Source organism: Oncorhynchus kisutch, linkage group LG22, assembly GCF_002021735.2.
Source record: "Oncorhynchus kisutch isolate 150728-3 linkage group LG22, Okis_V2, whole genome shotgun sequence".
In the NCBI taxonomy this organism is placed as follows: Eukaryota; Metazoa; Chordata; class Actinopteri; order Salmoniformes; family Salmonidae; genus Oncorhynchus; species Oncorhynchus kisutch.
This window is the reverse complement of record NC_034195.2, coordinates 4,851,923-4,865,512: the sequence shown is the minus strand read 5'-3', so window position 1 is coordinate 4,865,512 and position 13,590 is coordinate 4,851,923. Positions and strand designations below refer to the sequence as shown.

General features: G+C 40.9%; 1 protein-coding gene across 3 annotated transcripts in view; it reads left to right on the top strand.

The window, feature by feature from the left end:
* The window catches only part of LOC109867649 (transcription factor SOX-6), a 172,931-nt gene that overhangs the window by 101,005 nt on the left and 58,336 nt on the right, over positions 1-13,590 (top strand). For all 3 annotated transcript variants that reach the window (XM_031801671.1, XM_031801672.1, XM_031801673.1), the window contains exon 5: positions 5,841-5,930. In XM_031801671.1, coding sequence (XP_031657531.1) covers positions 5,841-5,930 — 90 coding nt within the window. The remainder of the gene's footprint in view (positions 1-5,840; positions 5,931-13,590) is intronic.

Below are 13,590 nucleotides of genomic sequence, written 5' to 3'. Positions count from 1 at the left end.
TGTTGAGTTTTATTTCACTCCGACATAAATCCTCCTGGCCAGCTGTTCAGGCCAGCTGCTCTCTCTCTATCTCTGTCTCTCTGTCTCTCTGCCTCTCACTTCACTCTCTGTCCTCTCGCTCTCTGTCTTTCTCTCCTTCTCTCCAACTGCAGTGCAACATTGAGTACTGATCCCCCCCCCCCCTTCTGAACTAGGTATAGTGCATGTGTCTGATCCGCCCTCTGAAATAAGAAGTGGACTAACAGTAGATGGTAGCTGAGCAAACGTTGTTAATTCGTTGCTCTACCCACTCCATTTGCTGTGGGTTGGAAGAAGAGTTGATATTGCTCATTCGTGTATATTGATTGATTTAGACTTGGGTGGGGGATCTCAATGGTTCTCTTATTTAAGCTTCACTGCTGTAGGTATCATGCATTAACTGTTGGGAGGATTAAAAAAAGAAAAAACCTTAAATTAGCGTTTAGGACAACTGCTAGTGTGTGTGCATGCGTGCGTGAGTGTGTGTGTGCGTGAGTGCACGCGTGCGTGCTTGAGAGAAAGCAAGGGAAAGAGAGAGAGAGAGAGGAGAGATATCATTATTTTCTTTCCAAGTGGTGACCTCATGCTAGGCTACTGTAGACAGTAAAGGCTCGGCTCCTCAACTCCTGGCAGTGTCCTCCCTCCACGACTGTTGACGCTTGCCTGCCGCACACCATTACACGCCTGGGGTTTCTGTTAAACACCATAAACACTTGCTTTTGGCACAACGCTGAGACAGCCAGGTGATAAAAAGTCTGTTTACACCAAACACAATCTCTGATACTTGGCTGGCTGGCTGGGCTCCACAGATTTACAATGACAGCGTTGTCTGTGTGTGTGGTTTAGCATCCAATAGAAGCACCGTGGGGCTTTCCTCCCACCTTATTCTCCTCTTTCTTCTCCTCCTCTTTCTCCTCTTCTCCCCTGCTCCCCTTCTCCATCCTTCCCCTTCTCCCTCACTTCTCTGGACCTTGTTCACAAGTCGTTCATCATTTGAATATCCCCTCTATTAGGAGAAGGAGAGTGAGTGTGGAATTTTTATCCAGTCCCCAATCTAAACAGCACTTGATCCCCATTCTGTAGGGTTAAGAAAGGAGGGAGAGATAGAGACCCATCCAGGGTTAAACACACCATTTCCTCTCTTCTCCTCTCCATTCCTCTGCCTCTTGCTCTTCCTTCCTCCTTCTCTTTTCAGATGTGTTTATCAGTTTGAGGGTTATAAATCGTGGATAACCGTCACACACACATGCGCGTGCACGTAATGTACACACTGTAAAACTTCTCCCTTTAAATGTACAGCATTATACTGGCACCAGAGTTGCCAGCACAAATCTGTAATGCTGTAAACGTACAGTGACATTCTCCCTAGTGCTGAGCGATTAACCACAATTTTGGGTTTTTAAACAACTGTTTGGCCTAAGTCGGTTAAATGATTTGAATTCCATTTAGTTTTTTCTTCTTCTTGTGAGCTCAATGCGCAAATTGCACAGTTTCTCTAAAGATAAATCAGATCCAGCCTGAACTGGGCGATGTAGTAGGGAGTTGTAGTTTTCAGCAGGCCAATATTCTACATAGTTTAGTGCATCAAATGTGGTAATTAACTACAATGACCATAATCCTTTGCACATCTACTTGCCTGGTCTGTGTTTTTTTTTACGCCTGTTATGGAGGTGACAAAATATTGCACAATCGTGAGGGGATATAGAGAGCAGCTGTAGCTTCGAGGGGTATCTCTACCTGAAAATACATGATCTAAGTGATTGATAGTTGGTATTCAGCAGTCATAAAAGTATCCCCTATTTACTTTGAGGAACTACAAAATATAGAGATGTGATTTCTTGGAATTCAAATATAAAGTCATCAAATAAAACAACTGTTAGGTACACAACTGAAATAGTTTATTAAAGGAATGTGAATAAATGATGCTTAATAAGTGAGTAATGGGCAGCCATCATAGGACTTTTTTTTGTGTGTTACAGCATTCAACTCAAATAATCTAAACCGAAATCAGGGATGATGTTTTAATAATAGAACCGAAACCAAACCGACTGTAAATAGCACTAATCGCTCAGCACTACTGAAGTCGTAAAATGTAAGAAAACATTTGTACATAAAAATGTGTTTATTCAAATTGGCAACAACATTAGCAACAAAGTAAACAACCGACTTGACAATAGAAGTATAAACGGTTAACACATATGAGAGCATCATTGCAACGCGAATCTAAAAAAGATATTGTGTGCGGGTGTGTGGGCGGAGAGGGAGAGAGACAAAGCGAGAGAGGGAGTTGAAATTAGGATTGGGTACAATCCTAGATCTATGATCAGGGGCAACTCCATTTGAGGAGCAGAGCATCCAGGAGTGAGAGAAGTCAGCATGGCATCAGCTGCTCCTCATGGGTCTCCATAGCAATCCTCCTCAGTTCGGATTTTCTCAGCTATTTCTCACCCCTAGGACAAGCATAGAAAAATGCATAATAGAATCAGAGACCGAGCACACCTGGGCTGTTACCCTGTGGGTAAAAAGACAGGGGACATATCAAGCTGGTGTCGTGTGTTATCCCACAATATCCCAGCTTATTTTACCAGACTCACAACATTTCCTTTTCTTTCCACCAAGCGTTTGCATTCGATTAGTAAAGGGTTTAGCTAATGAAACAGTGCTGTTTAAATTAAACAGGAGAGGCCATACGGACACTCCTGGCCTGCAAAACTATGACGTATGTCGGCACAGCTGAGAGCAGAGTGATCCAAATCACAGGAGGACACTGTGTCCCGGTGTTGTTGCCGTTCACGCGCTCCCCATTCAGTAGACTGTATCATGGTGACATCTAGATTTGATTTATTTATTTATTTTACCTTTATTTAACCAGGTAGGCAAGTTGAGAACAAGTTCTCATTTACAATTGCGACCTGGCCAAGATAAAGCAAAGCAGTTCGACAGATACAACGACACAGAGTTACACATGGAGTAAAACAAACATACAGTCAATAATACAGTATAAACAAGTCTATATACAATGTGAGCAAATGAGGTGAGAAGGGAGGTAAAGGCAAAAAAGGCCATGATGGCAAAGTAAATACAATATAGCAAGTAAAACACTGGAATGGTAGATTTGCAGTGGAAGAATGTGCAAAATAGAAATAAAAATAATGGGGTGCAAAGGAGCAAAATAAATAAATAAAATTAAAAATAATAATAAAATAAATAAATAAAATAAATACAGTAGGGAAAGAGGTAGTTGTTTGGGCTAAATTATAGATGGGCTATGTACAGGTGTAGTAATCTGTGAGCTGCTCTGACAGTTGGTGCTTAAAGCTAGGGAGGGAGATAAGTGTTTTAAGATGGCTACCAACATTAGTTATTTATTATGTAGGCTGTTTTCCTACTTGAGATATAATATAAACAATTGGCCATTTTACTAGCTACTGCCAGCGACACTGTGTTACAGCTGCCCAGTGTGGCAAGCACCTTAGGTCGGCAGGTACCTCAATACGACACCGGTGCACTGGTCATTAGTATGGACTTTAGCGGCTTGCGCGTAGTTTAACGGGCCATGGCTTGGTTCGTGTGTAGAATGCGTCCCCCCCCCCCCCCCCTGCAGCAGTTATAATATGGGTAATATCTTTTGAACTGCTAGAAACAAGCCATTTTCTCTGTAGTAATGGTTAAAACATAACGGTCATGAATCTGCGCTCAATTTATTCTCTGTGGCACTAAAAGGTGTATCTAAAAGCTTATCATCACAACGATTATCATCTTCTTTTTTTCTAGGTCTCACAGCGAGATGTTTACGAGCAATTTAGAGCCGACTGAAATGGCTTGTGTCAACTTGCGCTAGCTATCTCAAACGTTAGCCATCTAGCTAGGTTAGCTAAGAAAACATGCAGTAATTCAACGTTGGCTAGCAATAAAAAGACTTATAAAACAAGTCAAGGTTCCGAACCACCAGCTGCTGAAAATATTCCACTTCACAGCCGTTTCAAGAAGATATTTACAAATATAGTCTTAGCTTCATGTGTCACCTAACAGCATGAGGTTGGCGTCTGATACTGATCATTTGAATCTACAGTAGGCATAAGCTGTTACTGTAAAAATAATGTGTTAGAGTCATTTTTTTACAGGATTCTTAGTTAATAACATTATTTTCCAGCATTGTTCCCATAATACAGTGCTATCTACAGCATTAATGCTGTAAAACAACATGTACAGCATTTTACTGTGCATTTTACAGTGTTTTACTGTTGAGATTACAGAACAGTCTTACAGTGCAGGTATGCACACACAAACACGCACGTTTCCCTCGTACAGCATCGAAGCATGGATGCAGAGTAGAATTATTAGATTGTATGTTATTCCCTAAGTGAGTCAATAAATCCTCCCTCTAATTCTACTTTATGCAAAGCCTTGCAGACTGTGTGTGTTTAACTCTCATAGTGAGGGAAAGACATTCTCTGCCCTTGGTTGTAAAAAGTTAAAATTACTACCAAATATAAACAGTACATATCAAGCTAGGCATACTTTCAGTTTGAGATTTTTTAAATTCAATTTTTTATTTAACTAGGCAAGTCAGTTAAGAACAAATTCTTATTTGCAATGATGGCCTACCAGGGAACAGTGGGTTAACTGCCTTGTTCAGAGTACAGAACGACAGATTTTTACCTTGTTAGCTCGGGAATTCGAGCCAGCAACCTTTCGGTTACTGGCTCAACGCTCTAACCACTAGGCTACCTGCCTGACAAACCATCCACAAATTACGCAGGATTTTGACAGCAAAATTGTATCAACTATCTTGTTATTAGGGATCAGTCTTGGAAATTCCCCGTTTTGAGTATACAGGGTGGGAAAGGCTTTTGGAATTACATTCTGAAAACCTCTTTTGTATTTACGTTCCGTCGTTGTTTGTTATGGGCTGCAAATGGCACCCTAATTCCCCGGTCAAAAGGAGTGAACTATGTAGGGAATAGGGCACCAGTTGGGACACACCCATTGCCTCCCTATGTTGACCATTGCTCGTGTTGATCCCATGTGATCCGTTGCAGCATGAATTTATGTACAATAATCCAGTGTAAACATGCTAGGCTTTAATGGGACTGAATAACGGTATGGCTCAGATGGTACCGTATTCCCTATACAGTGCAATTCTTTATTTTGTTTACCAAGGCCCATAGGGCTCCAGTCAAAAGTGGTGAACCACATAGGGAATAGGGTGCCATTTGAGACACATGCTAAGTTCGTTGTGTTCCCCCGGCAAGGGCCTCATGACCACAATAGCCTACACGCACAAACCTCTCAAACCAAACATTAAGCCATTCACAATGCTCATATGCTTATGTATGCTGGTCCTTTTGTTAGGATAAATTCTCACAAATGAGCCATTGTCCACTTAACCATTTTTCATCTAGAAAGCCTTTTGTTTTAAAAAAAAATACTGGAAGCGAAAAATGCCATCCTGACTGCTAGACTTCTCCGAACTCACTGAGGAATGAAACTGTCCTCATGGGGTTTACGACTGTGATAGGATTCTCTGGAAGATAGACTCATGCACACAGATACACAACAGCATGTATCCACGAACACACAAGACACACACACACACACACACAAGCCTCTTAGGGGTTATGTCGGGTGAAAAGTTTAAAACTGGATGCATAGAGATGAAGGCTAATCACAATATTCTTGTCTTGCCTCAGAGAAGCAAAAAAAGTCCCATTGAAAGATTCAGAGTGTATTAGTTCCCATTGCATTCTGCTTAGGGTATACCACGTGCCTGGTTTGAAGAACCAAGTTACTGACTTGCGTGTTCCTCTCTCCTTCCGTAGAGTCTACCTGTGCGGAGACACTTCTGTCCAGGGACTGGAAAGACAGGAGGGACAGACTGAATGCCAGCGAGCTCCTAGGAGAGGTCAAAGGTAAGACGGCTGTTATTCACAGGCTGCGTCCCAATAATACCTCCTTTCTCCTGAAATGTGCACTCGTTCACTACTTTGTGGACACGTGGGTGATGGTGTGGACACGTGGGTGATGGTGTGGACACGTGGGTGATGGTGTGGACACGTGGGTGATGGTGTGGACACGTTGTATATCTTAAATGTATACCTGCATTCAGATTTAAACTGAACAAAAATAGAGATGCAACATGCAACCATTTCTCTGATTTGACTGAGTTTCAGTTCATATCAGGAAATCGGTCAATTGAAAAAAAATGTACTAGGCCCTAACCTATGGATTTCACATGACTGGGAATACAGGTATGCATCTGTTGGTCACGGATACCTTTAACAAAGTAGGTAGGGTCGTGGATCAGAAAACCAGTCGTTATCTGGTGTGACCACCATTTGCCTCATGCAGCGCAACACATCTCCTTTGCATTGAGCTGATCAGGCTGTTGATTGTGGCCTGTGGAATGTTGTCCCACTCCTTTTCAATGGCTGTGCGAAGTTGCTGGATATTGGCGGGAACTGGAACACGCTGTCGTACACGTTGATCCAGAGCACCCCAAACATGCTCAATGGGTGACATGTCTGGTGAGTATGCAGGCCATGGAAGAACTGGGACATCTTCAGCTTCCAGGAATTGTGTACAGATCCTTGAGACATAAATGGGGCCGTGCATTATCATGCTGAAACATAAGGTGATGGTGGAGGATGAATGGCACGACTATGGGCCTCAGGATCTCGTCACGTTATCTCTGTGCATTCAAATGCCATCGATAAAATGCAATTGGGTTCATTGTCTGTAGCTTATGCCTGTCCATACCATAACTTGACTGTCACCATGGGGCACTCTGATCACAACATTTACATCAGCAAACCGCTCTGCCTCATGATTCCATCTGCCCGGTACAGTTGAAACTGGGATTCATCTGTGAAGAGCAACGTTGTCATTTAACGTGTATAGAACATTAATATGTTATGTCCTGATAACATTGTAACCAGGTTCTGGGTAAGTTATATTTGATATATTGAAAACACACAGGAACATTCCTATGAAAATGTTAGTTAATGACTTAATTAGATATATGGGAACGTTCTCTAAAGCTGTGAGATAATAATGAGTCGTTATGAAATGGTAGTTTTTTTTCGACTTCCCGCTTTGTCCCGGGGATGTCACCTGATGGTTGCAAAGAAACATTCTCCCCGCCCATTTTTTTTATATATTTTTTTACACAGGGCCACCCTAGTTTGATTACCTATCACCCTTTGTTACTTGTTGCCAAGCCCATCAAAGCCCTGATTGGTGAAACACGGATGCAGTCACAGCTCTTTGTATCTTGGCAATGCTTGGGACACCCACAGTGCTTTTAACCTACATATTTGACCCACGATTACATTGTGTATGTTTATTCATACAGTAATTATTATTTAACATGTACTCACATGGGATTCAAACACACAACCTCTTGCTTCACAGTGTTGCGATTTTCCTGCTACGCCACCATGTCAATTAATGATTTCAGCTGCAGGCCTATTCCTCCACTTTGCAGTTCAAAGTGCGTTCTCAGCTCTGTTAAAAATACACTGAAGAAAAACTATGATGTTTATCACAGTGACTCGGGAATAACATTAAAACGGAATAATATGCCCCACCAATATTAGACAACTAACATGAAAACCCTAATTTAAAATTTCTGAAATAGGTCAGATTAGAGAATAGTCAGGTTAACTGATTACTAAAATACCAGTGCAGTCGGCACTCTTTTGCTGTGTGCAGAGATGCATTATAGGTCATGAATGTGTAGGGGATTTATGAAATTCTACAGCGTAGGTGGCGCAGCAGAAAGATCAATATACCCCCAAATCCAGAGGTTGTGAAATCTAATCCCTGGTGGGGTGTTATTGAAAATCAGTACTAAGTGATCATGCCAAATGTAATCATATTGTCATTGATGAAATATTTCTACACAGTTTACCATTAAAACGCCCATACCATTGAATTACTTTGCATGTAATGGTTTGGGACACATGTGACCATCACGTGACAAAACCAACGGGGGACCATGACACAATGTCCAAAGAATGTCCTAAAAACATCCTCTGCAACCAACTACAAACGATACAAAACCTCCCAAGAACGTTCAGGGGTCCTTCAGGAAACTTTTACAAATACAATATAATGTAAGAACTTCTTATTAAGACAGAATATTTCTCCTCTTGCTTGGTGAAAGCTGTTACCATTAAGCATGTATTTATCCATATATAGGGAAACAGTCTAACCACACACCTATTTCTCACAATTGGTTGAGCAGTAAACCTTTTCCTGTCCAGGTTGTAATTGTAACTTTGAGTACCTGTACAAAAAAGCTGTCCACTTTCTAATGTTTGTATGCATCAGCAATAACCTTTACGAGCATATAAATGAGGTGGGGTAAATGTACTTGTTTTTATTTTGGTATTGGTATTTTATTAGACGTTTTATTATAGTCGTCTGATGGAAAAACGTATCGGTAATGACTTTACATCCCTTGCTATATTGTGAATAAAAGTTACCTGTCTAACAGAACACAGAGGGTCTTCTTTAATGGAAGCCTGTCCAACATAATCCAGGTAGAATCAGGAATTCCCCAGGGCAGCTGTCCAGGCCCCTTACTTTTTTCAATCTTTACTAATGACATGCTACTGGTCTTGAGTAAAGCCAGTGTGTCTATGTATGCGGATGACTCAATACTATACACGTCAGCTACTACAGTGAGTGAAATCACTGCAACACTTAACAAAGTGCTGCAGTTGGTTTCAGAATGGGTGGCATGGAATAAGTTAGACCTAAATATTTAAAAAACTAAAAGCATTGTATTTGTGACAAATCATTCACTAAACCTTAAACCTCAACTAAATCTTGCAATGAATAATGTGGAAATGAGCAAGTTAAGGTGACTTGAACTGCTTGGAGTAACCCTGGTTTGTAAACTGTCATGGTCAAAACATGTTGATACAACAGTAGTGAAGATGAGAAGAAGTCTGTCCATAATAAAGCCTCCTCTGCTTTTTTAACAACACTATCAGCAAGGCAGGTCCTACAGGCTCTAGTTTTGTTGCACCTGGACTACTGTTCATTCGTGGTTAGGTGCCAGAAAGAGATACCTCGGAAAATTACAATTGGCTTAGAACAGGGCAGCACGGCTGGCCCGTAAATGTACGAAGAGAGCCAACATTAATAATATGTATGTAAACCTCTCATGGCTCAAATTGGAAGAGAGATTGAATTCATCACTACTTGTTATTGTAAGACGTGTTGACATGCTGAATGCACCGAGGTGTCTGTTTAAACTACTAGCACACAGCTCGGACACCCATGCATACCCTACAAGACATGCCACCAAAGGTCTCTTCACAATCCCCAAGTCAAGAACAGACTAGGCACATAATATTACATAGAGCCATGGCTACGTGGAAGCACCTGCCGATATGACTGGGCAATAATCAAGATGAGATAAAACTAGAAACTGCAGGACTTGCTTTGTGAAGTGTGGTGTCAAATAAGCAGAGCATCTCTTTATGATGGACAGACCTCTCCCCATCTTTACAATCATTGAATCAATATGTTTCGACCATGACAGTTTACAATCCAAAGTTACGTAGGCTTCTCAACCTGCTCAGCAGCCACATTATGCATGATCAGATTCATCTGAGGTCTAGAATTTAGGAAACGATTTGTACCAAATACAATTTTTATTGAGATGTTCAGGATTAGTTTATTACTGACCACCCATTCTAAAACTAACTCAAACTCTTTGTTTAGGGTTGCAGAGATTTCACTAACTGTGGTTGCTGAAATGTATAGTGTTGAATCATCAACATGCACAAGCTTTTTTTAATGCTAGTGGTTGGTCATTAGTTAAAATAGAAAAGAGTAGAGGGCCAAGAGAGCGCCCCTGCGGTACACCACACTTTACATGTTTAACATTAGAGAAGCATTAAAGAAAAAATCCTCTGTGTTCTATTAGATAGACAGGTCTAAATCCACAATATGGCAGAGGTTGAAAAGCCATAACACATACATTTTTTCAATAACAGGTTATGGTCAATAATTTCAAAGGTTGCATTACAGCTCCCACAATCTTCTTATTACCCATTTCTTTCAACCAATCATCAGTAATTTGTGTCAGTGAAGTACATATGTTCCCTTCTCTATAAGCATGCCGAAAGAGAAATAGCATTGTATCTGGTCAAACAAATAAAAATGTAACGTTTGCTAAGAGTCAGCAGTAAGCTGATTGGTCGGCTGTTAGAATCAAAGGATACTTTACCATTCTCGGGTAGCGGATTGACTTTGGCTTCCCTCCAGGTCTGAGGATTTTTTTTTAAATCTCATTTTTTACCAGATTGATTAAAGATATGAAAAATTGCAGTGGCAATATACTCTGCTACCATCCTCAGTAGCTTGCTATCTAAATTGTCAATACCTCACCGACACTTAAATTACAAAATTCATTATTAGGTATTTTATGCATGAATATGATGACTCACAGTTTATTGTTGGCATTTCTTTCCTAAATCTGCCTACTTTGCCAATTAAATAGTAATTAAAGTAATTGTCAACAAAAGGTTTTTGTGATAAATGAGCCATCTGATTCAATGAAAGATGGAGTTGATTTAGTCTTTCTGCCCATAATTCCATTTAAACTATTCCAAAGATTTTTTCCATCATACTTTATAAAAATGTATCTTGGTTTCATAATATTATTTTTTATTCATAATATATATTTTTTTGTCACATCGTTTCTCAATTTACAGTAAGTTTGCCAATCGGATGTGCAGTCACTACTCCTTTTGCCTCATCACTCTCAACCATACAACTTTTCAATTCTTCATCAATCCACGGGGCCTTTACAGTTCTAACAGTCAGTTTCTTAATAGGTGCATGCTTATTAATAACAGGAAGAAACAATTTCATAAATGCACTAAGTGCAGCGTCTGGATGCCCCTCATTACACACATCAGACCAACAAATATTTTTTAAATATTTTTTAATATTTTCAACATAGGAATCAGTGCAAAACATCTTATTGTAGGCCGAGCCTTTGTAACTTTGTCTTTTCTAGATATAGCCACTGTATTATGGACTGTACAGCCAATGCGTATGGATACAGCTTTGGAGCAGAGTTCTGCAGCATTGGTAAAAATGTGATCAATACACGTGGATGATAAAGTGAAAGTATAGTTCCTGTACTGTTTGTAATCACCCTGGTAGGTTGATTAATAATCTGAACCAGATTGCAGGCACTGGTTACAGGTTACAGCTTTCCCTTGAGCAGACAGCTTGATGAAAGGCAGTCTATATTCAGGTCACCCAGAAAATAGATTTCTCTGTTAACATCACACACATTATCAAGCATTGCACATATGTTATCCAGTTAAGGAATGTTAGCACTTGGTGGCCTATAGCAGCACTCCAATAGTTGAGGCTTTATTATTTATTTTTAAAATTTATTTCACCTTTATACAACCAGGTAGGCTAGTTGAGAACCAGTTCTCATTTTCAACTGCAACCTGGCCAAGATAAAGCAACGCAGTGTCGACACAAACAACAACACAGAGTTACACATGGAATAAACAAAAATACAGTCAATAACAAAATAGAGAAAAATGTCTATATACAGTGTGTGCAAATGAGTTAAGATAAGGGAGGTAATGCAATAAATAGGCCATAGCTGCGAAATAATTACAATTTAGCAATTAAACACTGGAGTGAGAGATGTGCAGAAGATGAATGTGCAAGTAGAGATACTGGGGTGCAAAGGAGCAAAATAATAAGCAAAATAATAATAATAAATATAATAATAAAATAACAGTATGGGGACGAGGTAGTTGGATGGGCTATTTACAGATGGGCTATGCACAGGTGCAGTGGTCTGTGAGCTGCTCTGTCAGCTGGTGCTTAAAGTTAGTGAGGGAGGTATGGGTCTCAAGCTTCAGTGATTTTTGCAATTCGTTCCAGTCATTGGCAGCAGAGAACTGGAAGGAAAGGCGGCCAAAGGAGGAATTGGCTTTCGGGGTGACCAGTGAAATATACCTGCTGGAGCACGTGCTGCGGGTGGGTGTTGGTATGGTGACCAGTGAGCTGAGATAAGGCGGGGCTTTACCTAGCAAAGACTTATAGATGACCTGGAGCCAGTGGGTTTGGCGACAAATATGAAGCGAGGGCCAGCCAACGAGAGCACACAGGTCGCAGTGGTGGGTAGTATATGGGGCTTTGGTGGCAAAACGTGTCATATTTTGTAAATGACATCGCCGAAGTCAAGGATCGGCAGGATAGTCAGGTTTACGAGGGTATGTTTGGTAGCATGAGTGAAGGATGCTTTGTTGCGAAATAGGAAGCCGATTCTAGATTTAATTTTGGATTGGAGATGCTTAATGTGAGTCTGGAAGGAGAGTTTAGAGTCTAACCAGACACCTAGGCATTTATAGTTGTCCACATATTCTAAGTCAGAACCATCCAGAGTAGTGATGTTGGACAGGCGGGCAGCGATTGGTTGAGTAGCATGCATTTAGTTTTACTTGCATTTAAGAGCAGTTGGAGGCCATGGAAGGAGAGTTGTATGGCATTGAAGCTCGTCTGGAGGTTAGTTAACACAGTGTCCAAAGAAGGGCCAGAAGTATACAGAATGGTGTCGTCTGCGTAGAGGTGGATCAGAGAATCACCAGCAGTAAGAGCGACATCATTGATGTATACAGAGAAAAGAGTTGGCCCGAGAATTTAACCCTGTGGCATCCCCATAGAGACTGCCAGAGGTCCTTGACAACAGGCCCTCCGATTTGACACACTGAACTCTGTCTGAGAAGTAGTTGGTGAACCAGGCGAGGCATTTGAGATGCCAAGGCTGATGAGTCTGCCGATAAGAATGTGGTGATTGACAGAGTCGAAAGCCTTGGCCAGGTTGATGAATACAGCTGCACAGTATTGTCTCTTATCGATGGCGGTTATGATATTGTTTAGGACCTTGAGCGTGGCTGAGGTGCACCCATGACCAGCTCGGAACCCAGATTGCATAGCGGAGAAGGTACAGTGGGATTCGAAATGGTCGGTGATCTGTTTGTTAACTTGGCTTTCGAAGACCTTAGAAAGGCAGTTTAGGACTAAAGTGTCTCCCCTTTGAAGAGGGGGATGACCGGGGCAGCTTTCCAATCTTTGGGGATCTCAGACAATATGAAAGAGAGGTTGAACAGGCAAGTAATAGGGGTTAATAGGGGTTGCAACAATTTCGGCTGATAATTTTAGAGAGAGAGGGTCCAGATTGTCTAGCCCTTCTGCTTTGTAGATGAAGCAGGTGAACCTGCAAACCCAACACTTGAACATCTTTATACATGAGATTCTTTCTAAGCTTTACAGGAATATGGCTCTGAATATATACAGCAACACCTCCCCCATAGGCATTCCTGTCTCTTCTGTAGATGTTATATCCTTCTATTGCTACTGCTTTATCATCAAATTAATGATCTAAGTGAGTCTCAGAGATGGCCAATATATTAACGTTATCTGATGTTAGCAAGTTATTTAATGAACCTTTTTTCTAAATCTACATACAGTATATTAATGGGTTATTTTTATCCCATTCATGGGTAGCTTATCAGA